The following is a 27,629-nucleotide window of genomic DNA, read 5'->3' as shown; positions in this document are numbered from 1 at the left end:
TGTCAATAGAAATGCAATGGGCCGCTGATTGTCCTTCCTTTGGGCCGATCGTTGGCAATATAATAATTATATAGCCTATTCTATCGAAGGTGCGTCGGCCCACCGGGAAAATGCCCGGTATGCCAGATGGCCAGTCCGCCCATGGGCAGGGCCTCAGATGACGTAGTCGACATGTCTCAATACAGAGCTAATATACCACTTGCCACATGTACATTTAGTGACTGTACACTAAGCATGCACACAAACACGCACTCATGAACTGCACGCAAACACACACATAAACATATGCACAGACATGCAGGCACACACACACACACACACACACATAAACACATTCACACAGTAGAGTGGAGTAGATGAGACAAATTGACAAGCGTGATTTATTTTTGAGGAGAGAATGTGCAGGACTGAGCATTTTGTAGGCTACTTTGCGGTACATCTAGTTTAACTATGTTTTATTTAAATCTAGAAACATTTGGCTGCTTGTAAAGGACTCTTTCCTGGAGTCCATTCTTTTGTAGAGACTCAATAATTAAATGCAGAATAATCACAGTATAATAAATGCAGAATAATCACAGTATAATAAATGTACATGTAAATTTAATTCATGCATTTGAAATTAGTTGCATTCAAATGTTAACCTTTGAATGTCTTGTGCATAGCATTTTATCCAGCGGCCAGAAGAAGAATGCGGGGGGGGGGGATGCTTAGAACATCTACAGGAAGGTTCTTAAATTTAGCCTAGGCCTACTTTTATTTTGACAGTAGAACTATTCTCACCCGGACGCTTTATCTTATAGCCTACAAGCTGACTCAGGTTTTGCCTTAAATTGGGTCCCAAGTTCATAAACAGTCTCATTTGAATTTGAAGAACTTTTCCCCTCTTTTCTGATTTTTTGGGTTGCAGTGTCAAACGCCATGGAAGTCTTTAACCGTGTGAAAGAGTTTGCGAAGGAGCATACAACTGGGCTCGCGATTGTCCTCATTACTGGTAAACTCTACACGGAATTGAGAAATCTTAACCTTAACGTTAGGCTACATGTTCTAGCATAACACAAGCAGTTATAATCTAAATTGTGGTGTATAGGAACTGGCCTTATCACGATCCGCAGATGGATGGCTGGCGGCGTATGCTGCAGCAAAGCCCGACTAGATGGCAAAACGGCACTGATCACCGGAGCGAATACAGGGATAGGGAAAGAGACAGCTGTGGACTTAGCCGGCAGAGGTTGGTTAAGTTAAGTCTTAGTGCATTAAATTCACTCTAAAGTTGTCCTGCTGCCATAATGAAATAACTTTCACATAAGAATGATTACGATACCAGACACTAGCGCTCAGTTTAAGTGTCCAGTCCAGATACGCCAATTATCTCCAACCAGGTGCGAGGGTGATCCTGGCGTGTAGAGATATGGGCCGGGCGAATCGAGCTGCGGATGAGATCCGGAAACGGAGCGGGAATGGGAACGTGGTGGTGAAGCAGCTGGACCTGGCCTCCTTGCAGTCTGCGCGCGCGCTAGCCGCTGATGTGAAGGCCAGTGAGGAGCGTCTGGATATTCTCATCAACAATGCAGGTGTGCTCCTTGTACCCACATCAAGAACACTCATGGAGGATCAGAAGTCCTTTGCATCCAACATTTGATTGTTTAATTAAAGTGTCAGTTAATTAATGTTTGAAAATCTGCATCTTCAGGATGTTCACATTCAGTGGCGCAAAAAGTGGGTATGCGCTATATGCGGCGCATAGGGGCGCAGCACCGTGGGGGCGCCAAAGCGATGGTAAAAATAATAATAATAATATATTTGGTATATTCTATATGTAGTTACTGTTGTACGTTTCTAAATAATTTCTGCATTTCCTCAATGTTAAATAACATTTTAGAGGACTAACAGGCTAGAGTAGGCGCCCTAGCCTATCTCATAAGATTCCATCATAGAATTTTGACATAGAAAAGGGAGTGGGGGCGCCGTGAGCGCTGAGTGAGCAGGTACTAGTAGTGAGTTTTCGTCTATGAAAGATGGATGCAGCAAAAAAAGAAAGAGGGGAAATGAGATGGCATGTCAAGGGATGCACAGTAGTTAAATAAGTGGATGGTGAAAAGCAACAGGTAGGATTTAAAGTATGACGTCTGTGCTTGGAGGCTTGCAAATATTCATGTTAACAGACTAGCGTTTGCTAAGCATAGCTTCTACCGATTGAAACATTAACCTATTCCATTAAGATAGCTAGGTGGCTACCATGCTCATACTGAACTTTTAATGGCAAACTGCAAACATAAATGTCACGCTAGCAACAACTCATTACATGTTTCCATTTCCTAACAATCCTAATATTAATAGCTTAATATTGTGCTGATAATGTGGCAAACAAAGGCTAGAGTTGGATCAGCCTTATCCTTTGTGAGCAACAGCTGGCAAAAGGACGTTATGAGAACCGTTTAGACTCTCTTAAAGTCTTAAAGTGACAATGCACCATTTGACAATACTTCAAGTTCAAATTGGCAGAATTTCTTAAAAAATAATAATTTACACTAATAAATTATGTAAATTATTGGCCTTTTGTTTTACTTTAGTTGTTTGTGGGTTTTTCTTTTTTTTTTGGGGGGGGGGGGGGGGGGGCGCCAATTTGTTGTTGCATACCCTCAAAGGTAGCTGCGCCCCTGTTCACATTAGAAGTAGGCTAGTCATCTTGATTATGATTGGCATTGGCCACAGAAAGGTAAAAGACAAGAGCCTCTGGTTTTCTGTGGCTGGGCCATCAAGAGTTTGACCACAAGTAATATGGAAGTCTCCTGTTTGCTCTCAGGGATCATTATGACTCCAAAATCACGGACAGGGGATGGCTTCGAAACGCACTTTGGGGTGAATCACCTGGGCCACTTCCTTCTGACCAACAGTCTTCTGGACCTGTTGAAGAAGTCGGCCCCCAGCCGAGTGGTCAACGTGTCTAGCCTGGCCCATGAGACAGGTGCTCAAGGGCTTTGATGTTGCACTGGCCTATAGTAATGCATTTGTTTAAATGTTTTGTCCTGCAGAACATGTTATTTTGCAAGGAAACGTGTTGCAACAATAGATTAATTAATGTGACAGTGACACGAACATACAGTATGTGAGACTGGGTTGTGGGCTGACATGTTGTGTTGTATAGTATGTGGTTTTATAATTGTGCAGTGCAGTGAGGCGTCACATTAGGGCCACACATGAAGAACATTTCAACATTAAACTCGTAATTTCGAGAATAAAGTTGAAATATCATGTCGACTTTAATCTCGACATTTCGTCTATTCTCAACATTCAAAACTAGTGTTGTTCACGCAAATAAAATCAGCAAAAAGATGTCCTTCAGTGTGCAATGTATACTCTTTTTTTAGTTATAATAGTTAGTATAGTTGTTGCTAAACCCGATTATGAAGTACAATTTCACCAAATCTTATAGGCTACACAAGGCATTGTGTTGACGTATCTTTATGTGTGGCCCTAATACTCCGCCGTATATGTGTGAAAAGAGTTTACACAAAATATTGAGAATGTGAATTATGCTATTCAGAGTCTGTATCTATAGCTTGTTGTTGATTGAAAACTGCGGCTTTCTCTTATGCTGTATTAGTTTAATTTGTCAAATATTTGTTTTAATTTGTACAGACGTGAGACCATGGTATTTTGCTCTTGGGTCAAATATGACTGGAGTGTAGCTGTAGTTTGTAGAACATTCTAAATGGTGATTTACGTAGGATGTTCATTTGTTTTTCCAGCACAAATTCACTTTGATGACTTAAATATGGATGGGGATTCTGATGCCGTTAACAGCTACAAGCAGAGCAAGCTGGCAAACGTGCTCTTCAGCCGAGAGCTAGCAAAAAGACTGGAGGGTAAATGTGTCATACACAAACATATAATGTGCCTTTGCTTTCTAGTAAACATGCGCGCGCACACACACACACACACACACACACACACACACACACACACACACACACACACACACACACACACACACAAACAGTGTTTCTTTCTTGTGGTATCCACACAGATCTAACTCATCAATCCCTTGATGTGTGTATTTAATGTGTGAGAATATAATTTACTTACTCTGCTACATATCACACACATATGGGTCAGTCTGACTCTTATATACACACCTGGGAATCTTTGATCCTGAGATTCCTAAGGACACACTGGACCCTCACACACACACATACACTACCGGTCAAAAGTTGGTGGTCACTTCGAAATTTCTATTCCACTGCATTATAGACAGAATACCAGCTGAGATCAGTTACATTGTTTTTTTTTTAATCAGGGCAGTAGTTTTCAGATTACATTATGCGTGCTTACATCATTGCAAAAGGGTTCTTCAATGTTTTCTCAGTTAGCCTTTTAAAATTATATCAGATTAGTAAACAGAATGTGCCTTTGGAACATTGGATGAATTGTAACTGATAATGGGTAATCTGGCCTGACGAGCCAGACCCACATTAAAATGTAGGGTCTGGGCACTCACCGTTCGCAGTGCTCAGTCCGAGGGGCGGGATAATCGGTTGTCTTTCAAATTCCCTCTGCACGCAATAGGACAGCACTGAGTCCCATGCATTTCCCACCAGCGGAGCTAGTTGGCTAGTTCAAACTTTTGCCAACTTAATAAAAGCTTAACTCATGTCACACTGTTTGTCAACAGCAACATCTATCTTATTTGTTTTCAAGTAGCAGGGAATTCAAGCCAAACCGTTGCAACTCTGCCATCAATCATTATGTTAAGCCCGCCTAACAACTCTATACACGATTTGATTGGCCTGATAGAAGTTTAATTTTTCGAGCTCACAAGCCAACGGAGAGTTGCTAGACTAGCCCTGGCAGCAAATGTAATTTTCGATTTCTAGGCTAGGCAATATAGATATTGCATTAAAGATCAGCCATTTCTTTCTACAACAGTCGAGAACCTTTTTGCAGTTATGTAGCCTAAGCACATAATGTAATCTGAAAACTGTTGCCCTGATTAAAAAAAACAATGCAACTGATCTCAGCTAGTATTCTGTCTATAATTAAGTGGAATGGAAACCTGTTGACCGTCAAACACACATATGTGCGCTCAAACACACACACACACACTCTCACACTTAGTTATAGACCATTCCTCAGTAACTTCCCTTCTGTCCCATACAGGCACAGGTGTGACGGTGTACAGCCTCCACCCAGGTCTTGTCTACACTGAGATCGCTCGGCACCTGTGGCCCTCTCTAGCCTTTTGGCAGCGGCTGTTCTTACAGCCCATCATGCTGCTCGCCAAGTCGCCCTGGGAGGGAGCGCAGACCACCATATACTGCGCTGTGGATGAGAGCCTGCAAAACACCAGCGGCCTCTACTACAGGTTAGCTGAGATGCACTGATTAATAATCTTCCTACGCAAACACACAGTAGGTGACAATTGATATCTTATTACAAGTGAATGTGCATACTATTTTTTGCAGGTAAATGTCCAAATGTGTGTGTGTGTGTGTGTGTGCGTGCGTGCGTGTGTGTGTTTACAGTGACTGTGCCCCTAAGCAGGCAGCACCCCAGGCGTGTGATGATGCTGCTGCTAAGAAACTCTGGGACATCAGTGCATCCATGGTGGGACTGGCTTAAGAGAAGAAACTCCCTCTTTACCAAACACACACACACACACAAATATGCATACACATATCACTTTCATAATGTTTCATTTGTGGTTATCCATAATGAATTGTATCAGTGTGTATGCAGAATCTCTCATTGAGTTACATTGAATTTGTTCTGTAGTTGCACTGCAAGTACAGTGTTTCTTGCAAGGCCAGAAAATAATTTCCTTTTGGCTGAATTAGTTAATATTTAACCTGTGTTTCACAATTGTTGCAACTACTCAGGTAAGATCTGCTGGTATTCTACCGTTGCCCATGTCAACAGAGCACCATAATATCCCTTTACTACTAACTACTCTTTAAAAGGTCCCTGGGGTGGCTCTATTGATAAGCCCACTATACCTTACTTTATGTACTATATAAGTGTAGCTCTACATTTGAATTGTTTTTAGATTATATATTTGGGAATTATTTAATTATATAAGTGACTCGCTGCATATTGGTGCCAGTACAAAACCATAGGAGGAATAAAGATTTCAAAATAAACGTTGTAAAAAAATAAACAATTGTATTGGGATCGTCCCAGATCTCCAGCAGAGGGCAGTTTGCTAGAATCCTCTGAAAACAGCCATATCCTCTGGGGACTTAACAAAAAAATGAGCTAATTAAATGAAAGTCGGTTGTAAATAGGAAACACAAGCTGTCTCTCTTGTCTCTTATTTAACTAGTTATTCGTATTTTAATTAAATCTAGAAACATTTGGGTGCTTGTAAACACTTCAGTAGGCCTACTCTCAATTTTCCTTTATTAGCCTATATAATCAATGTAAATATTAAATGTATGTGTTTGAAAAGGTTTTATGTCAAATGACCTTCAACCTCAGAGCTATGCATAGCATAGGCATAAGAGTTATGTCATGGCATCTGGCAGAGGGAGGGGGGAATGGGGCGGCGGCGGCTGTACTAGAACAGTGGTTCTCAAATGGGGGTACGCGTACCCCTGGGGGTATGTGAAGGCACTCCAGGGGGTACGTGAGATTTTAAAATATACATATATTTAAAAAGTAGAATCCATGCAAAAATGCAATTATTTAATAAATATTTCAGGAAAATATAAGTTCATAAAATAAATTTTAGATTTCAGTAGGCTATTCAATTTCATTATCCTAAAAACCCAGAGTCCCCCCGCCCCCTACCAGAAAGGTTTTAAGTCTTTTTTTTAAGTCTGTTTAAGTCTTTTTTTGCTTTACGCTGATAGGGGGCCACTGTACTAGAATATTAACAGGAAGATCCTTGGAACTTTTAATTTGACAGGCTTGTCCTCACCCGGATGCGTTATCTATATAGCCTACAACTGAAGCAAAACACATTACGTTCAGGTTCTAGGCTACCTTAAGTTGGGTCCCAACTTGGGCATGTCCATAAACAGTTTCATTAATTGAATTTGAAGAACTTTTCCTGAGGGACTGTAGAGGACAACCTACTCATTTCAACATAGCCTTCTTACAAGGACACGTGATAGTCTGTCACTTCTACTTTGGCGTTCAGTCATTCACCCTTTTTTTGATTTGTTTGGGTTGCAGTATCAAACGCCATGGAAGTCTTTAACCATGTAAAAGAGTTTGCGGAGGAGCATACAACTTGGCTTGCGATTGTCCTCATTACTGGTACACTAGACAGAATTGAGAAATTATAATTTTATTATTTTTTTACATGTATTAATTTAGCAGACGCTTCTTATTAAGAGCTCTCTGTTGTTTCGTCTTAACGGTAATGCTAAGTTATAAACATAGTTAGGCTAGTTATATAATTCTAACACGCAGTTATACCTACATCGGGAAACAGTTAGCAGCTAACCCAACTCTTGTGACATGTAGGAACTGGCCTTATCACAATTCGCAGATGGATGGCTGGTGGGATATGCCGCAGCAAAGCCCGACTAGATGGCAGAACAGCATTGATCACCGGAGCGAATACAGGGATAGGGAAAGAAACAGCTGTGGACTTAGCCGGCAGAGGTAGGCCTAGGTTAAATGTGTTACATTTAATCTTTGTGCTTTAAATTCACCCTAAATTGGTTCTGCTGCCGTAATGAAATAACTTACCCCTTTAAGAATGGTTACCAATAGCATACCAGACACAAGCATCCAGTTTTAATTGACACGCGTACGTACAACAATTATCTTAAACCAGGTGCGAGGGTGATCCTGGCGTGTAGAGATATGGGCCGGGCGAACCAAGCTGCGGATGAGATCAGGAAACGAAGTGGGAATGGGAACGTGGTGGTGAAGCAGCTGGACCTGGCCTCCTTGCAGTCTGTGCGCGCACTAGCCGCTGATGTAAAGGCCAGTGAGGAGCGTCTGGATATTCTCATCAACAATGCAGGTGTGCTCCTTGCTTTCATACCAAAAGCAAACTTATCGAATTAGACTTTTAACATCAAGAGTTGTATTTTGATTTAGCAAATGTACAGATTGACTTGCAGGTTGTATTTCTTGAAATGTTTGCAATTCTCCAAATTGGGCAGCCCTGGGGTAGACTAACCTGACTCCAGATTTAAAAATCTAAAGTCTTACATGATGTAATATATGAACTAGTATTAAAAGTAGAAAAGTAGTGGCCTCAGTCAAATACCTTTTCTGTGGTTGTGCCAACAAGAGTATGGCTGTAAGTTATGGATGGACTAAGTCACCTGTTTGCCCCTAGGAATTATGATGTGTCCAAAATGGAAGACAGAGGACGGCTTTGAGATGCAGTTTGGGGTGAACCACCTGGGTCATTTCCTTCTGACCAACAGTCTGCTGGACCTGCTGAAGAAGTCGGCCCCCAGCCGAGTGGTCAACGTGTCCAGCTTGGCCCATGAGAAAGGTGCTCAAGGGGTTTGATGTTGCACCAACGTATCCTATTTCTAGATACAGTATGAGTCTTTTTGCTTGTAGTCTTACAGTGATACTTAGATGAGGTTTTACCACAGTTTCCTAAATGTGAACATGTTATATTTGCTTATTCAATTACAGTTATGTGTAAAACATTTGTTGTGGTTTAGAAGATTTGTGTCAGATAGCTTGTCTTTGTTTGAAATTTGTGGTTTACATGGTATGTTCATTTTCCTTTCCAGGAAAAATTCACTTTGATGACATAAATTTGGATAAAGATTATAACCCCATGAAGAGCTACAGGCAGAGCAAGCTGGCAAACGTGCTCTTCAGTCAAGAGCTAGCAAAGAGATTGGAGGGTAAATGTGTCCTACGCATACAAAAATATGTCTTTACCTTATAACGCACACACATTTAAGGTCTCAACATGCTTCTGCATCAACTCCACGGAGTAGCTATGCCTGCACTCTTACGGCGTCTTGACCATTTTATGGTTCTGCGTCGGGTTGCTTTGCATCGTGGTGCATTTCACCGCCATAACTCTTGGTGTTGCCTGTGTTTGCGTCGCTCACCACCGAAACAAGACTGTAGCCTATGACCGAAACGGTAGCCTACTCACAGAGAATGTAAACGTGCTCTGCTACTCAGAATGGCAAACCCCATAGACTGTCGTGCCAAAATATTAATCTTATTTGTTTGGCCTTTTCTTGCTTAGATTTTGTACAAATATCGAAAAAATAGACACAGTAAACCAGCAAATAAGTCTGAGGTTATTTGCGAGGGGTCTGCCAGCCAGTTTAAGTTATGTTAGCAGGTGAACTTTAGCACAACTGCCCACAAGGTACTGCTTGCTGCGAAGTGCTAATTTCAAAACGTTACTGACATATAAACACTTTGCAAACGGATAACTCCGTCATTGTAACCAAAATATGTCTGAGTTTATTTGCAAAGCTTATGTCAGTGAACTAGCATAATAATTGCTAATCCCTACAGTAGGCTGCTTGAAACACCGACTATCAACACACAGGACGAGTTGACCAATCACAGTCCTTGCGGTCTGCGTCGCCAGAGACTTTCTAATGAGGAGACACAGCACTCAAAAAATCCTCCATAGAAATGCATGGGGTTAGTTTGTAATGCCAATATGGCCGTTGTCTACACATATCCCACCCCTTCCTCGGCAATGTGAATACAAGGGGGCGATCAGACAGGACGCAGTTTGTGCAGTGACTAAAGTGCACCTATTTTATGTTGTTTCCTATTGGCAGTAAGCGTTTTGCGTGCTGTTATGTATCCAGAGCGCCTCATGTTTTATGTGCCTGCTGCGCCTCACATTTGTGCAGAGGCGCCCTGAGTGCCTCGAATCGAAAAAAGTTCAACTTAAAAACGGAAAAGCACCCGTATTTTTATGAAAACATAGTGCACCTCACGTTTTATAAGCGACAAAGCGCATCCTGTCTGATCGGCCTCTAACTTTCCCTCTGTCCCAGACAGGCACAGGCGTGACTGTGTACAGCCTCCACCCAGGTGTGATCCGCACTGAGCTGGGACGCCACCTGTGGCCCACCATTGCTCTTTGGAAACGGCTGTTCTTTCAGCCCCTCATACTGTTCATCAAGTCCCCGTGGGAGGGAGCACAGACCAGCATTTACTGCGCTGTGGACGAGAGCCTGCAGAACACCAGCGGCCTCTACTACAGGTTAGCTGATATGCTATTAATCTTCCAAATCCAACACAAACACACAGAAGGTGACATTCATAACATATCCTATTAATATGTAACAAACTATATCTTATTTGTAGCACATGAATAAGTTGAAGTGTGTGTGTGTGTGTGTGTGTTTACAGTGACTGTGCCCCTAAGCAGGCAGCACCCCAGGCGTGTGATGCTGCTGCTGCTACGAAACTCTGGGACATAAGTGCATCCATGGTGGGACTGGCTTAAGAGAAGAAACTCCCTCTTTACCAAACACACACACACACACACACCACTCCCTGCATTTCTCTGAAACACAAGCATATGGTGCAATACATACATATTTATATATTTTCTTTATTTTGCTGTGATCCAAACAAAGTTTCCATGTCATGAAGGTGTGCATTTTATTAGTTATTAGTCACATTCATATAGTTCTGCAGTAGCGTTGTAAGTACAGTGTATCCTGCCAGACCAGAAAATTATTTTGTTGTAACTGAATTAGTTAACTTATACTTATATACTTATATATGTAATCAGTGTTTTACAATTGCAACTCAACTAATCAGATAAGATCTGTTGGTATTCTCCCTACCATTGCCCATCTCAACAGAGCACCATAATATCCCTTTACTACCAGCTTCTTCAGCCAGGTTAGATGAAAGTGCCCTGTCTCTGAATATAGTTATCTACATTAAGCCTTAATTATTGTACTTTAAATGAGCTATGTGGAATTCTGAAGGATTCAGCCAGACAGCACTCTTTCTTTGACTTGATGGTATTATAAGAGAGGCTGGCCAACGATAGTTGGTTTACATGCTAACTTTCGTCAGTATCTGGACAACACGGAGCATAGGAGTTTAGGAGTCACATCTACACATTCTGTATCAAAAAGATCACGTAAAGAGCCGTTCACACCAAGAACGATAACTATAAAAAAAGTATTGTTCTCGTTAATCTAAACTATAAACTATAACAATAACGACATGAAGAATGATATCGGTGGGGATCACTTTCAGAGCGAATTTGAGAGCGATAAAAAGCTAACAGCCAATCAGAACCCATCACAGTTTAACCATTACATTCATTAACATAATGAGAGACTGCTTATCGTTGATCAGTGTGGACGCTTTTATCGTTATGGTTATAGTTATCGTTCCTGGTGTGAACGGCCCCTAACACCTTTAAAAGGCTCATGTGATGGATGTGGTATAGATAGATAGATAGATAGATAGATAGATAGATACTGTACTGATCCCCAAGGGGAAATTCAAGGTCTCGGTAGCATACAGACATCACAACATGCACTAACAGCAGAAAAAGTGATACAATTATATAATATAAAAAACACAACTAAGCAATAAGGACAGTAGAAGATAAAGAATATACTAATTCAAATTATACTAAATAACACTAAATCTAAATCAAGTCTAAAACTATCCACATAGTGTGCTTAGGGGTGATTAAGCATGAGGCGCTTGCAATGACTGAGGCAGGGACTGAGCCTGTGATTCTCTGTGCATAGTAAGGTCCTCTGTGAGAGTGAGTGTCATGGTGATGGTGCAAATGAGTAAGTCCAACAGTGCAGGAATAAAGTCTAGAGACCAGCATAAACTAAATATGGACATATAAGAGAGTAGACAAGGTAAAAAACTATATGCCCATTTTATACCTTATTTTGTGTACTGAATACTTATACATTTAATTATTGTAAGAATTATACATTCAGTGATTATTGATTTAAGGGGCCAAATAGTACAAAACCACACTCAAGAAATGTGAATATTTCTTATTTCTGTTTAGTGAATGGAATGTATATGCATTGTCCCAGTTCTCCAGTAGAGGGCAGCATATCCTCTGTAAATGTTTCTACCAATCTACCCTCTGTGAATGCAAAGACTGTCTTTAATTTTTTAATTAAATGAACGTCAGCTCTAAGTAAAAATACACGCTGTCTCTCTTATTTAATTACAGTGCATGAAAATGCACTGTTCTGTTATCCGAAGTCTTCTTCTTCATCTTCTTCTTCTTACTGTATTTTCCGGACTATAAGTCGCTCCTGAGTATAAGTCGCATCAGTCAAAAAATGCTTCATGAGCAGAAAAAAAAAAATATATATATATATAAGTCGCACCGGACTATAAGTCGCATTTATTTAGAAATGTATTTCACAAAATCCAAAACCAAAAACAGAGACTATGTAACTGGATTATTGAGGCCAAAAAGATTCATGTTAATGAAGACGAAGGAGTGAAGGCAGCCAAGAGGAGGGTGTAGACCAAATGTATCTCAAATGTGGAGAATACAATGCAATCTAGCATTTGGGCGGTGTGGAGTCACAAGCTGGCAGCAGATTAAATGCTCACGAGAGAGAAAAAGATGCAGTTTTAAAAGGATTTAAAAGGACGTGACCGAAGCAAGCAGGCTATAGGCCTATAGGCCCGACAGTAATTGTAAAGCAATTTACAAAAGATTCAGTGAACAAAAATGCTGATGTGGTACATGAAAATGTAGCTAAAAATGTGGAGAATGCAATGCAATCAAGCATTTTGAACGATGTGGAGAGACAAGCCGGCTGCAGATTAAATGCTGGAGAGATAAAAAAAGATTTTAAAAGCGGTTTTAAAAGGAAGTGCAGACCGAAGCTGCTGCAAGCAGGTGATATTTAGAAATATATTTCACAAAATCCAAGACCAAGAACAGACAGACTATGTAACTGGACACATTGAGGCCAAACATATTGAGAATTCTACAGGGAATGTTACTGAAGACGAATGAGTGAATAGTGGCAAGAGGCAAGCTGAAGGCTGCTGACAAGGGCGCGACGGTAATTGTAAAGCAATTTACAAAAGAAATCACTGAACAAAAATGCTGATGTGGTACATGAAAATTTAGCTAAAAATGTGGAGAATGCATATTGGCACAGGCTGGCAGCAGAACAATTGCTTGGCTGGCCACCTCCGAGACAGCGAGAGAAAAAAAGATGCACATTTAAAACCAGGGTCTAAATTCCAGCGAGGGATTGCGGGTATTGCGAATAAATTATTACTTAGTATTGAGCATAATAATAAAAGTCCCGCAAATCTAGCCATCAATGCGAGAAATTCCTACACATTTTACAGCGCTGTCTGATGTTAATAATGGAGGGCCTGATTGCGGGACTATTGACGGACCAACTCTGACTTCAATTGAACCCCATGCAGAGACACACACACACGCACACACACACGCGCGCAGGACCACTTTGGGGGTGCCTCTCTCTCTCGTTGCTCTCTCTCTCTCAGCAGGATTCGTCACCGCTGAAGTCAAATTATAGCCTAAGTGCTTCAACATCAACCGCTATCGACAGGAAAGAAAAAGACAAACGTTTAGCGATCAGGAAACGTCAGGAATTTTGCAAACACAGAAGCATGACCGCCTATAACGCGAGAGAACATGGATGACTTCTCCGTTTGACGTTATAATCGATTGCGGACGTGAACAGACAGCTACAGACATGGAGCGCACAGTAGGCCTACTTTCACTTTCTGTGCGTAGGATTCATTAGGCTACGTGAAAGATAATTAGTAGCAAAACAGCGATCAAATATTACATAGCAGTCAGTTTTGTTTTCAAATGTTTTTATGCATGTCTAGATAACAGGTGAGGAATGTTTAGGAGACTCTTAAATCCTCAAATTTAGGCTGCGCAAAGCACAGCACCTTTATTTGGCCATGGCTTGTATTCGAGTCAGCTATTTCTTGCGTTTTATTGTGAGACCTAGGCCTACTTTTCGTTTGGAGCGGCATGGGTAGGCTATCAAAATGTTCAATTTGAGATTTAATTTACGTTTGGACTGTTTGATTATATTGCTAAATATCGGGACTTGATGACCACTGAAATCTGTGGGGTATTTAATGGCTCACTATTAAAGGAGAATTCCGGTGTGATATTGACCTAAAGTGTATTGAAACATGATACCGAGTGTGAACGTATGTCTCATAGCCCATCTCGACTTGTCCCCTGCACTCCAAAATCTGGCGCTAGTTAGCCGATGCTACCAACAACTTTTTCAGTAGTGGTGCTTCGGCATCGGGCTAGCCATGCAAATAAATCACTGTTTTACACCCATTTACGAGGCTCAATGTATCTCCACACTTCATTGGTAGACTTCCTAGGGCCCTGACATTTAAAACGAGACATTGAGAACTTTGAAAAAGCACTGGTAGTTTACTTACAAGACGATTTATACAGACAGTATCTTCACGAAGTTTAACGTTTGCAGCCATCTTGAATTTAGTCACGATAAGTCGAGCAACGAGTAAGAATGAACAGGTATGATAAGGGATCAGATTCCAAAAATAATTCAGTGGAAATGCATGGATTCCAGTTTCTTCCAGTAGCAGCAACTGGAATCCATGCATTTCCACTGAATTATTTTTGGAATCTGATCCCTTATCATAGCTGTTCATTCTTACTCGTTGCTCGACTTATCGTGACTAAATTCAAGATGGCTGCAAACGCTAAACTTCGTGAAGATACTGTCTGTATAAATAGTCTTGTAAGTAAACTACCAGTGCTTTTTCAAAGTTCTCAATGTCTCGTTTTAAATGTCAGGGCCCTCGGAAGTCTACCAATGAAGTGTGGAGATACATTGAGCCTCGTAAATGGGTGTAAAACAGTGATTTATTTGCATGGCTAGCCCGATGCCGAAGCACCACTATTGAAAAAGATGTTGGTAGCATCGGCTAACTAGCGCCAGATTTTGGAGTGCAGGGGACAAGCCGAGATGGGCTATGAGACATACGTTCACACTCGGTATCATGTTTCGATACACTTTAGGTCAATATCACACCGGAATTCTCCTTTAAGTTTCATAGGCTAAATTCATAGGCTGATGCCTGGCAGCAACAATTGTGTTTAAATGTAGGTTACTGCTTCAGCCTCTAGCTCAGAAGGGGGCGGCATGCAACTGGTAGCTTGAGAGCAATGAGGGCAACGTGTTGGAGACTCATGGTGTAGGACAATGACTTTTCATTGGCAACAATACCAACCAACAATATAGAATATTAAGAAGAGCTCTTTTATGAGTTAAATTGAAACAAAATTATACTGGCTTTTATTTGTCCAAATCTGAGGCCCGGCTATAAATAGAATCCCGGCCATAATTTGAAGATTTAGGTATGCATATGTGTTTCAGGCATACAAGCACTAATCTCTGACTGAAAGTGCACAGGACTTGTGCATTTGAGAGTGCTCTCTCTCGGCTGTAGACGTAATGTTTCACGTACGGTTCATGTCAGTTAATATAAATTAACATTTAAAAACATGTTCAATTATATATTTTTTTCATTTATAAGTCGCACCTGACTATAAGTCGCAGGACCAGCCAAACTATGAAAAAAAGTGCGACTTATAGTCCGGAAAATATGGTATTCTTCCCACCAAATTTCTGCGTCTAATTCAGCTTTAACCGTTTAACGTAGAAACAATCTGCCTATCAACATCCATTACGCTATCTACATTCAACTTGTAAAGTATATACTCTAGGCTTTAAGCATACAATCTGGCTCTCTAAGACTACTATTTCCTCTGCCCACAACTGTTTCAAAATACATGTCCTCACTACAATAATTAACTATTAAATAATTTAACTATTTAAACTACTCAACTATTTAATTGTTCAGCCATTTCAACTGTCAGTTGTTATCAATCAAGTTGTTATTATGTTCATATACAGTATGTTTATATTTTCATGCACTGGTAATTTCCTCGAAATTACATTTTCTAGTTTATTAGTATTATTACTACTGTTTTAACTACGGAGGGATGTTCGGCTTTTGGTGCAAATAAGCACTTCAGGACTCTTGTTCACCTTAGCATTGGCTACTCAGGAGTTTTAGTTATCCATCTTGTTGAAAAACAGCAAAGTAAACAAAATGCAGTAATCCCAGTATCCATTTGAATTCAGTTATTCAATGTATGGCTTTTGACATAAGTGTTTATACTTTGAAGATATCTGGCTGGAAAACCAAATGATGAGTAAAATGACAATTTAAAGACTATGATTATGTCAAATTAACTTCAGCATAGCTGAGGAGCAAGTGGCACAGCAGGGATTAGATGCGTTGGAACAAACTGAAACGGTGAGAGTATAGTGCTGGAAAAAAATCCATTTAGAACTTAAAATGCTTGTCATAAACAGGGATGTGGTTAATTCAGTCTTAGCACATGTCGAAAGAGCACTTTTATTTTGACACAAATGCATCCCTAACCCCGGATACTTTGTTATGTTTATTTGTTAAATTAAAGTTTGGTGGTCAGTCACAGACATATCCATAGATAAACAGAGGCTCAGTCTCTTGTCGAATTTGTGGCCTACAGCTTTTTCGCATAGAAACTGCAGAAGCTAGGCTACCTATCCATTTCAACCTGGATACGTGGTAGAACAGCTGGCATTAAGTAATTTTGCCATCCTTTAAAGGTGCCATGTGTAAGAATTGAGGTAAAAATATCCAAAAAATGAGCTACACGCATCAAAAGAATGAGAAGAAATAAGGGCGATGATGTCATTAAAAAAATGACAAGGTATAGTGCTGCAGAGAGATCAACCTAAATTAGCATGCTAAATTACTAGCCACAGCCCGACAGGTGTCATAATACCAGTTTCGGCCATGGGAGGCAGTATGCGGGCAACATAACCGCCAGCCAAACTGCAATACACGTGTCTCGGTTGTTACTCTAGGGTAGACCAACTCACTTTCTGGAGGTATACTGCCCCATCTTTTATGGAATGTGGAGTATGAATTGATTTTTTGGCGGACATTACACATGGCACCTTTAACATTAGTTTCTTTGGGTTGCTGTGGCACACGCTATGGAAGTCTTCAATCAGGTGAAAGAGTTTGCGGAGGAGCATGCAACAGGGCTCGTAGTTGTCATTATTGCGGGTAAACTGAATTTTAACCTCTGCATACCTTATATGGCTACCTTATACCATAGTTTGTTTAATTCTAGCCTACTATAATACAAATGTAGATCCCTTCATGTTCTTGACATTATCAAGAACCGCCCTATTTCGTTTCATCTTAACGTAGGCCGTTGTCTGCCTGATTTAAAATGTTCTGCGATCTACTGTTGTGTTCTACTGTACATTCGCCAGTAGGTGGCGAGAACGTATTACGCGTTATTGATATGTACGTGTTCTGAATGATAAGAGAGAAGAAGAATACACGGAGAATGAATGAAACGTTACTGCTGTACTGCGTACTTATTTACTTACAAATTACTTACAGTTACTTTGCATACCTACTACCTTATTACTACTTTACAACCTAACAAATTGGCGACGAGTTTTTCTACCCACTACTTTCAATGATGACTGTTTCACCTCCTTTTTCTACACCGTTTTTACAATGCCCTGGCGAACCTGCTCTGCCATTCCACACGTGGCTGAAAATGTTCCATAACTATTTGCAAGTGGTAGCTACAAATACAAATGGATGGCCAGATGCACGAAAACGTGCACTTCTTCTACACTGCCTGGGAACCGAAGGTCAGAGACTTTTCTACACACTGCCTGATCAAGGTGAGACCATGGAGGATGCTGTTAATACTTTAAAAGCTTACTTTACTCCACGTCGGAACATAGTGGCTGAGCGTCATGTATTCAGAAAACGTGCACAAGCTTCCCACGAATCAGTGCTACAGTATGTTGCAGCGTTGCGGGACTTAGCAAGTACGTGTGAGTTTGAGTCCAACTTAGATGAAATGCTACGTGATCAGTTGGTGGAAAACGTAAACAATCCTCGCATAGGCGAACGACTGCTTCTCGAACCTGACTTAACTTTTCAGAGAGCCATTACCCTTGCCACACAGATAGAAGCCGTTGGTGAGCAAGCTAAGCGAATTGCTGGCGATCGCTCAGCTCCTGTGCAAGCTGTGTCTTCAACCTCTACTGCACGCCGCCACCGCCGACCACCACCATCTCCTCCAAAGCCATCTAGTACGCCTTCTCGTTTTTCTGCCTCTGCTCCGTCTCGTCATGCATCCAGCCGAACCTGCTACCGCTGCGGATCGGACCGACATCTTGCAAATGACTCATCCTGCCATGCTGCATCAGCTAAGTGTAAAAACTGCAATAAAACTGGACACTTTGCCAGAGTGTGTCGTTCATCACAAACACGTTCTGTGCGTGAAATTGACTTGCCAGAAGTTCAGATTCTTTACTTGCATGAGCACACAGCATCTGACAAGATACGATGCACAGTTAACATACAGACAGAGACTGTTTCAGTGCCTGTGGAGCTGACTGTGGATTCTGGCTCCTCCGTGTCGATTCTGCCTAAATGTCTGTATGAGAGACACTTCAAAAGAGCACAGCTACTGCCTCCTACAGTTAAGTTAGTGACCTACTCCCGTGCTCCAATTCCAGTTATTGGCTGCTTACATGTTACTGTGTCATGGAATGATGCTACATGTCAGACGTCCTTCTTCATTGTGGACTCTGGTACTGCTCTGCTGGGCATGGATTTGATAAATGGCCTGAGCCTGTGCTTCAAAGGCTCTACTGTCCAGCCCGCCACTTCAATGACCTCTGCTCCTGCTCTGCTCTGCTCTACTGCTCCGCTGTCTTCTCCGTCTGCTCCTGGCTGCGCTCCTGTGATGACCACTGCTTCACTGTCTCCGCCTGCTCTTGGCTGCGCAAAAGGGTTTGTGCATAAAGTAAAAGTGTCACAGACTGCTACGCCTGTCCGCCAGAAATTACGCCGCCTGCCTCTCTCTGTCCGAAACGCTGTGAGTGCTGAAATCCAACGTCTTCTTCAAGCCGGTGTTATCGAGAGAATAGATGCTTCCCCGTGGGTCTCCCCAATCGTGGTTGTGCAAAAGAAATCAGGTGCTATTCGCATGTGTGTGGACCTACGTGAGCCCAACAAGGCTGTGGTTGTGGACTCTTTTCCTCTCCCGCACATAGACGAAATGCTGGGTCTGCTGCACGGTGCTACGGTGTTCTCCACCATTGACTTGGAGAGTGCCTACTTCCAGTTGCCTCTCCATGAGGAAAGCCGTGACCTGACCGCCTTCATCACTCATGAAGGACTGTTTAGATTCTGCCGTGTCCCCTATGGCCTTGCCTCTGCTCCTTCTGCCTTCCAAAAGATGCTGGCCACAATTCTGAAAGGCCTGCCTAATGTTGCTAACTACCTTGATGATGCGATCTTATGGGGCCGTACACAAGCCGAACATGACTCCACACTGGAAGCTGTGCTGCAGCGTTTGAAAGATGCAGGGCTACAGCTGAATACATCAAAGTGCCACTTCAACAGGTCAAGTCTGCGTTTTCTTGGACATACAGTGACCGCTCATGGAATTCAGCCTGATGAGGATCACATTGCTGCCGTTCTACATGCTCCAGCCCCTACTGACGCAGGCAAGCTAAGGTCATTTCTGGGACTTTTATCGTGGTACAATAAGTTCATTCCCAACTTTGCTACTGTTGTGGAGCCACTGCGTAATTGCATTCGTCAGGACGCCGAGTTTACTTGGTCAGAAGATGCACAGTGTAGTTTTGATACAGTGAAAAAGCTACTAGTGCACAGTCCAGCTCTAGCACTGTTCGACCCTGATCTCCCTACCATTGTCTCCACTGATGCTTCAGACTACGGCCTCGGTGCCGTTTTGTCTCAGATTCAGCCCAACCACACTGAGCGCATTGTCGCATTTGCCTCCAGAACTCTGACTCCTGCTGAACGCAAATATTCAACAGTCGAGAAAGAAGCCCTTGGATGTGTGTGGGCTGTAGAGAAATGGAGAACGTACTTGTGGGGCCGAAGATTCAAATTGCGTACAGACCACCAAGCACTAACCACTCTCCTGACCACCAAAGGATCCGACCGCGCTGGCATGCGTATTGCACGCTGGGCTGCGCGGCTGCTTTGCTTTACGTACGATGTTGCCTACTTACCTGGTTCACAGAACAACACAGCTGACTGTCTCTCCCGTCTGCCTCTGCCTGCTGCCGCTGATGAAACTGACACTGAGCCCGAGTTTGTTGCCATGCTGTCTGCCGATCACCTGTCTGCTGTCTCTCCTGCGGAGTTTGCTGCTGCCTCTGCTTCCTGTCCTGAACTCTGTGTACTGCGTTCACAGATTGCTGACGGTTGGCCTCCTTCTCCTGCTGCTTTGAGTTCAGTCCTTCGTCCATACTTCAAACTCCGTCATGAACTGTCTGTGCAAGACGACTTCATTTTCCGAGGTTTAAGGCTCATCGCTCCAATCACACTGCGTCACACCTTGGTGGGCCTGGCTCATGAAGGGCACCAAGGCATCGTGAGGACCAAGCAACGCCTCCGCGAACTTTACTGGTGGCCAGGTGTGGATGCCTTTGTGAACACACAGATTAAAAGCTGCTGCCTCTGCCAGTCTTCAGACAAGACCGCTGTTCCCTCTGCTGCACCCCAGCAACCTGTCCAGTTCCCATCAGAGCCCTGGGAGAAGCTGGGAATCGATGTGGTTGGTCCATTTGAAAGTGCTTCCCCGGACTGCCGCTATGCATTCACACTGGTAGACTATCACAGTAAGTGGCCTGAGGTAGCTTTCACACCCTCCACTACAACAGCGAACATTATTGCTTTTCTCACATCAGTATTCAGCAGATTAGGTAATCCACGAACCATTGTGTCAGACAATGGGCCTCAATTTGTTTCTACAGAATTTGCTGCATTCCTAAACGATCTTGACATAAAGCACATACGTACTGCAGTTTACCACCCTGCAGCTAACGGAGCGGTTGAACGCTTTCACCGCGTCCTGCGAGCATCAGTACAGTCTGCTATTCTGCAACAGAAGCCCTGGAAAGCCACCGTTACAGAATCCCTCCAGGTGTACAGAGCAACTCCACATGCCACTACTGGACTTTCCCCATTCGAGTTACTACATGGGAGGAAAATGCGAACACGTCTTCACGTCCTTACCCCACCACAAGCAAGCATTGACACTGAATCACTTCGTCAGAGAGTGTCCTCTAAGCAAGCGTACATGAAGTCATACGCTGACTCCAGCCGTGGCGCACGCATACAAGTTTTCAAAGAAGGGGACAGGGTGCGCGTCCGGAAGCCTACTCATGTTCCTAAGGCTCATCCACGCTACTCCCCGCCACTGACAGTAAGAAAGCAAGTGGGCCCGACCACTTATCTGCTGGCTGATGGAAAGAAATGGCACGTGTCACGTTTGGCCAGATACCATGCACCTGCTTCACCTGCAACATCCGTGAGCTTTCCACAGGATCAACTGAGTGACATCCCAGTTCCTGAGCCTGACTGCCCTGACACCATGAACACTCAGACAACCCCTGCTCGTGTCAGACGGCCTCCAAGCTGGCTTCAGGAATATGTGACTTAATCACATTTAGTTACACTCACATTACACACACACACACACACGCTGAAACTTAATTCTACCATAAATGATATATATAAAAAAACTGAGTTAAGGTAGCCGGTTAAAAATGTTTATTATTGCTTGGCTATTGAATATTAATCATTTTACATATTTCTACTGATACTTACGATTGTTGAGTTTTTGCTTTGTTATTACTATCCTCATTTCTACTTAAACATGATGACACATGAAACATGACATATTTCTATTACAAATAAGATTCTATAGTAGCCTACACATAGCTCTTGATATTTCCAGTACAGAACGGATTTCTACTTATATTTTAAGTGCTAAAGTAAGACATTTCTAATTACTGCTGTTCTGTCAAAATTAGTGTTAATTTCGTCAGACGAGACGAGAGGAAATATGTTCGTCAACAACCTTTTTTTTCATGACTAAGACGAGACGATGACGAGACGGCAGTAATGTCCTGAAACACTGACTAAGACTATCTTAAGATGAATTATTGTTGACGAAAAAAGACGAGACTAAAATGTTTTGCATGAAATAAGAACTAAGATAAAATCTCTCTTCATTTTCGTCTACAAAATGAGAAGACAAATATCTAGCTGTTACGTTTTCAAAATATTCCGAATGAGTTCATACGCAACAGCTTTCCTGTAGGCTAGTCTACGTGCTGTTGCTGCAACCCTGTGGCTGCAACACGAAACTACATGGAACAAGAACACTGGAGATTTCTGCCAGAGTTACCAACTAACTACCTAAGCTTTATGCCACAAGGCTACATACCCAGAAGTTGAAGCTTCTCTCATACAAATTAACATCCACCAGAATGTCCATACGAAAATGTTCATCATGTAATGTCAACTATTTAACTAGTTAGACTGATGATGCAAATTTTGCTAGCAAGTAAGCTAATATGGAAAGTTCGCTAGCAAGTTAGCTATGGCTAAGATGGAGAGTCTGTTTGGGGAATGTGTTGTGTTTGGGCGCATATCGCCATCTAGCGAGGCGGAGTAAAACATTAATACTTTGGTCTACGACAGTGTTTCTCAAACTTTTTCAGTTTCAGGACCACTTAACTAACCCTAGCTAAAAAAAAAAAAAGATTAGACCTAGGCCTACTTCAACAGTAGCCTATAATTAGTCTACACTATAGGCCTACTCACTGAACCACCTTGCTTATTGTCTTTGCACTTTGCTTATTGTGTGGATTCATACTGTATGATTTAAACTGGCATATCTTACATAGACAGTGTTGCAGAACTGTTTTTACATACAAGTTGGTTCAATATTGCAAACAACTCATCTATATTATATTTTACCACGTCTGCTCACGGACCACTTGAGATAGCTTGCGGACCACCAGTGATTCCCGGACCACACTTTGAGAAACACTGGTCTACGAATATGACAGTGGTCCAGTCAAATCTTTTACTGTCTATGGTCAAATCCCAGCCGAGCTATAACTGTAGCTCGACTTACCTGTGCATGTAAACATACTGACTGACAAAAAATCAGAATGAGTAATTATAACAGATGAGTAGCCCTGTGGACACACAATATTGTTGGAAAATTGAGATGTGTGAAACACTATTTGACTCAAATGGTAATCAGAAATAATTTGTTATAAAAAAAGACTAAAATGTGTTGACTAAAACTGACTAAGACTAAGATACCTTTAGTTTTCTTATGACTAAAACTAGACTAAAATGACGAGACTTTTAGTCGACTAAAACTTGACTAACAAAAATGATATTTGAATGACTAAATATGACAAAGACTAAAAAGGACATTTCGTCACAAGACTAAGACTAAGACTAAATTAAAAATAGGTGACAAAATTAACACTAGTCAAAATGCCTGTTCACTACATTTATATCTGTGGTATCATCCTTACGTAAAGGGGGAATGTTGTGTTCTACTGTACATTCGCCAGTAGGTGGCGAGAACGTATTACGCGTTATTGATATGTACGTGTTCTGAATGATAAGAGAGAAGAAGAATACACGGAGAATGAATGAAACGTTACTGCTGTACTGCGTACTTATTTACTTACAAATTACTTACAGTTACTTTGCATACCTACTACCTTATTACTACTTTACAACCTAACATCTACCTTGACGTATGGAATAATAGCTAGTCAACCCGAAATACATTTTTGTGATGTAGGCACTGGCCTTATCGCGATCCGCAGATGGATGGCTGGTGCCGTATGCCGCAGCAAAGCCCGACTGGATGTCAAAACGGTGCTAATTACTGGAGCGAATACAGGAATAGGGAAGGAGACTGCTGTGGACTTAGCCAGCAGAGGTGGGTTGGTTTTACTTGTGTGCTTTAAATCGGCTCTAAAGTTGTCCTGCTACCATAAAAAAATAGCTTACCCTTATGAGAATGACTATCATAGTACCAGGCCACTAGCGTGACTGTTTACGCCAACAATCTTACGCCAGGTGCGAGGGTGATCCTGGCGTGTAGAGACATGGGCGGGGCGAACCGAGCTGCAGATGAGATACGGAAACGGAGCGGGAATGGGAACGTGGTGGTAAAGCAGCTGAACCTGGCCTCCTTGCAGTCTGTGCGCGCACTAGCCGCTGATGTGAAGGCCAGTGAGGAGCGTCTGGACATTCTCATCAACAATGTAGGTGTGCTCCTTGCTTTCATACCAAAAGCACTATAATTGAATGTTTGCCATTCAGAATAGTTTTGAGTAGCCTACTAACTGTATCAAGGATGATCAACAAGTTTGACATTAAAAGTTGCTGCTGTTTGCAAATGTCATATTAAGTTGCAAATGTCATATTAAGCTACTGTCAGTAGGCCTAGTCTCACCACACAGTCTATGCAAGGAATGTGGAAATCCTAGGTTAATCTTCTGAATTAATCCTTCTAGTTGAGCATGCAAGAGTTTTGTTATAGCCTACTATATAGATGGCTTCACCTGTTTGCTCCTAGGGATCATGATGTGCCTACAATGGAAGACAGAGGACGGTTTTGAGATGCAGTTTGGGGTGAACCACTTGGGTCACTTCCTTCTCACCAACAGTCTTCTGGACCTGCTGAAGAAATCCACCCCCTGCCGAGTGGTCAACGTGTCCAGCCTGGCCCATGAGAAAGGTGCTCAAGGGGTTTGATGTCTATTGTGTTCTACATACTGAATGAGCACTTGTGCTTAGTTAGTATGTATACCGATTTCCTTTATTGTTCTCTAAAACCGGTAATTTGTTCAAAGCACTTGTTCAAAACCTTTTCTCTTATTTGCTTATTATATGTAACATTTGTTTAAATTTGAATAGAGCTCTTGATACCACGGTATTTTTCAGATATGCGGAAGACTGTAGTCAACTGTAGTTCATGGAACATTGTAACAAGGGATGTTCATTTGACTTTTCAGGAGAAATTGACTTTGATGACATCAATTTGGATAGATATTATGATCCTGTGAAGAGCTACAGGCAGAGCAAGCTGGCAAATGTGCTCTTCAGTCGAGAGCTAGCAAAGAGACTGGAGGGTAAGTGGGTCATATGCATACATAAATATGCCTTTGCTTTCTAGTAAACACACACACACACACACACACACACACACACACACACACACAAACAGTGTTTCTTTCTTGTGGTATCCACACAGATCTAACTCATCAATCCCTTGATGTGCACACACACACACACTTATGCAATATTTCTTGGCCCAGGTGTTTTGGTGTATTTTTTAAGTGCATGTGTCTTCACCTTCTAATACACACACACACATACACACCCACACACCGTCCCTTTTGTTGTCTCTGCCTCATACACACGGATCTAGCCCATTCGTTGACAAGCCCTTGATATTTGTGTTTTATGTGACTCACTATTCTCAATGTATCAAAGTCATATGGGCTGGATTAACACTTTCGCCCGTCAAGGAATTCTTGATCCTTAAGGCCAATACCTATCGGCAGCATCTGAGAGCAGAATTTCATTCTGTTTCTTTATGGAGCAAACCATTGGATCAACCATTGTTGCCAATAAACAAAGCTAGCTTAATGTTACAAAACTGTAGCTGACTGATCAAAGTTATGACTTAATGGCATTATATATATTGCCAGTTAGAATTGCTCTGAAATGCTGTGTTTCTGCTATTGTTACGCCATAAGCAAAATATGGGCTTGTTATCAATGTGTTGATGTTAATGGTTGTTTATGAATGTAAGATGCATTTCATGACGGCTGCCAATGGGCGCTGGATTTTAGAATCACTCTTTCTCACACACATACTTAAGGCTGTGACATGCTCCTGCGTCTGTGAGAATTGCATCATCAACGCACATGATCGTGTGCTTTCCAACAATTGGGACTGCGCGTTAATGACGCACGCAAATGTGCACAGAGGAGCATACCACTTGCTTTACACACACACGCACACACACACACACACAGACCTTTCCTGAGTAAGTCCCCCTCTGTCCCATACAGGCACAGGTGTGACCGTGTACAGCCTCCACCCAGGTGTGATCCACACTGAGCTGACCCGAAACCTGACCCAGTCCATGCCCCTCTGGAAGCTGATGATGTGTTCACCCCTGATGCTGCTCTGGCCCCTCAAGTCCCCGTGGGAGGGAGCACAGACCACCATCTACAGCGCTGTGGACGAGAGTCTGCAGAACACCAGCGGCCTCTACTACAGGTTAGTTATTACAGTCATAGACAAAGTCACATGTAATATCTTATTTATTATTGAAAATGTATAAATTTGTGTGTGTGTGTGTTTGTAGTGACTGTGCCCCTAAGAAGACAGCACCTCAGGCATGAGGTGCCATGGTGGGACTAGCCTAAGAGAAGAGACTCGGTCACTCTCTCCTTGTCTACCACACACATACACACACACAAACAAACACATTCCTTCCCAACACAAACATCTGCAATACATTTCAACTGCATAAACAAACATGTGTGTTGCCTTAGGCATTTCCGGTGGCATAGAAAACAAGATTGTGCTAATGGTATCTTGGGGACAAACAAACATTTAAAACACTAGTTTAAAAGTCAACATGTTGTAGCGCATATACAGTACACTAAAGTCCAATTTATTTTCATTTCAAAGTATGTGTTGGTTTTTCACTTTTCGCCCAGAAACCCTCTAGGAACAGATTGAAAGGGTCTATGGGTCTATATTTGGTTGTCATCCAAAAGGAGTGTGTGTGTGCGTGTGCGTGTGTGTGTGTGTGTGTGTGTGTGTGTGTGTGTGTGTGTGTGTGTCCATGCGTGCATGCGTGCATGGAATCTCTCTTAAACACCATCTTACATTTAAACTATTGCTGCAATAGTATTGCACTTCCAGTGTACCCTGAAGGACCAGAACATTTATTTTCTGATGAAATAGAACTGGTACTGGCAAAGGGTAATTACAGCATAGGTTTACTTGTCTTCTCCAACATGCTGAATGTTACTGATATTTTTACAGGCCAATAACATTTTCGTTTTGCTTATCTTTATAGCAAACACAGTATATTGATGTGCAAATACTCATAAGTTTAAACAAACAAACAAACAAAATTAGGCAAACCTGTCACTTGATATTATCACAATATCTATACATACAAGCCTTTATGCCTGCACTTTAAAATACCTCTGTGGTGCCTCTTTGATATTGTATACCCACAACTTATTTATTAATGTTGTATGTTGTACTAATGTTGGTTTTCCATTTTAATTGTTCGTTAAGATATATTTTAACCTATTCTTATTTAGAGGAGGGCAATGTATTGGTGCTTACAAAATAGAAATTAAGTGATAAAATTACTGATTTGTGTCTTTTGTGAAGTAAAACAAATGTATCTGGATTGTCTCAGGACTCCAGTAGTGGGTCAGCATATATGCTAGAATTCTCTGAAAATGTCTGAAAATCTTGCGCGTTTGCAAAACTATCTTTATAAATGTAATTTCATGAATGTCAGTAATAAATAGCAGGTCTCTCTGAATAACATAAAAATGTTGGAGTTCTTTTGTCACTTTGAATTATCCAATGTATGACTTTAAGCAATGTTTTAGACTCCATGGATGTTTACTATGGAGTAAAACATGTTCCACTTCAAACCAAAC

The 27,629-nt window shown here is 41.8% G+C and overlaps 3 protein-coding genes across 8 annotated transcripts in view; all 3 read left to right on the top strand.

Moving 5' to 3' along the window:
* Window positions 1-779: 779 nt before the first annotated feature.
* Window positions 780-27,521, top strand: LOC121681237 (retinol dehydrogenase 11-like). Of its 3 annotated transcripts, XM_042060856.1 has the most exons (8): window positions 781-991; window positions 1,088-1,228; window positions 1,380-1,571; window positions 2,804-2,965; window positions 3,750-3,866; window positions 5,158-5,362; window positions 5,523-5,604; window positions 26,349-27,521. In XM_042060856.1, exons 1-8 carry the CDS (start codon window positions 919-921, stop codon window positions 26,361-26,363), a joined length of 987 nt encoding a protein of 328 aa, XP_041916790.1. In that variant the 5' UTR covers window positions 781-918; the 3' UTR covers window positions 26,364-27,521. The 3 variants fall into 3 exon arrangements, with proteins under 3 accessions (XP_041916791.1, XP_041916790.1, XP_041916789.1); XM_042060857.1 differs by lacking the exon at window positions 26,349-27,521 and having other exon boundaries at window positions 780-991; window positions 5,463-5,569; XM_042060855.1 differs by lacking the exon at window positions 26,349-27,521 and having other exon boundaries at window positions 782-991; window positions 5,523-6,290.
* LOC121681238 (retinol dehydrogenase 11-like) overlaps window positions 6,846-27,629 on the top strand; it is a 28,361-nt gene continuing 7,577 nt past the window's right edge. Inside the window, exons 1-7 of the mRNA XM_042060858.1 lie at window positions 6,846-7,257; window positions 7,468-7,608; window positions 7,784-7,975; window positions 8,297-8,458; window positions 8,709-8,825; window positions 9,961-10,165; window positions 10,315-10,455. Coding sequence (XP_041916792.1) covers window positions 7,185-7,257; window positions 7,468-7,608; window positions 7,784-7,975; window positions 8,297-8,458; window positions 8,709-8,825; window positions 9,961-10,165; window positions 10,315-10,411 — 987 coding nt within the window. The 5' untranslated portion in view covers window positions 6,846-7,184 and the 3' untranslated portion in view covers window positions 10,412-10,455. The remainder of the gene's footprint in view (window positions 7,258-7,467; window positions 7,609-7,783; window positions 7,976-8,296; window positions 8,459-8,708; window positions 8,826-9,960; window positions 10,166-10,314; window positions 10,456-27,629) is intronic.
* Window positions 16,986-27,629, top strand: part of LOC121681234 (retinol dehydrogenase 11-like) — a 31,155-nt gene continuing 20,511 nt past the window's right edge. The window contains exons 1-7 of one of the 4 annotated variants that reach the window (XM_042060850.1): window positions 16,986-17,091; window positions 23,717-23,857; window positions 23,998-24,189; window positions 24,500-24,661; window positions 24,939-25,055; window positions 26,004-26,214; window positions 26,303-26,333. In XM_042060850.1, the coding sequence (XP_041916784.1) occupies window positions 17,019-17,091; window positions 23,717-23,857; window positions 23,998-24,189; window positions 24,500-24,661; window positions 24,939-25,055; window positions 26,004-26,214; window positions 26,303-26,333 (927 nt within the window). In that variant the 5' untranslated portion in view covers window positions 16,986-17,018. Of the gene's footprint in view, window positions 17,092-23,716; window positions 23,858-23,997; window positions 24,190-24,499; window positions 24,662-24,938; window positions 25,056-26,003; window positions 26,215-26,302; window positions 26,341-27,629 lie in introns of all 4 variants that reach the window. The other 3 variants (XM_042060853.1, XM_042060848.1, XM_042060849.1) reach the window with 3 other exon arrangements.

Source organism: Alosa sapidissima, chromosome 14 (assembly GCF_018492685.1).
Source record: "Alosa sapidissima isolate fAloSap1 chromosome 14, fAloSap1.pri, whole genome shotgun sequence".
Classification (NCBI taxonomy): Eukaryota; Metazoa; Chordata; class Actinopteri; order Clupeiformes; family Clupeidae; genus Alosa; species Alosa sapidissima.
This window is presented reverse-complemented; position numbering and strand designations above follow the sequence as displayed.

What these genes read in the sequence shown, in the direction of transcription:
- LOC121681237 (XM_042060856.1), top strand. Translation starts at nt 919, where the DNA reads ATGGAAGTCTTTAACCGTGTGAAAGAGTTTGCGAAGGAGCATACAACT. An exon ending in TAGCCTGGCCCATGAGACAG is followed by an intron (nt 2,966 to 3,749) that starts GTGCTCAAGGGC and finishes TTGTTTTTCCAG; the next exon opens with CACAAATTCACTTTGATGAC. An exon ending in GCTAGCAAAAAGACTGGAGG is followed by an intron (nt 3,867 to 5,157) that starts GTAAATGTGTCA and finishes TGTCCCATACAG; the next exon opens with GCACAGGTGTGACGGTGTAC.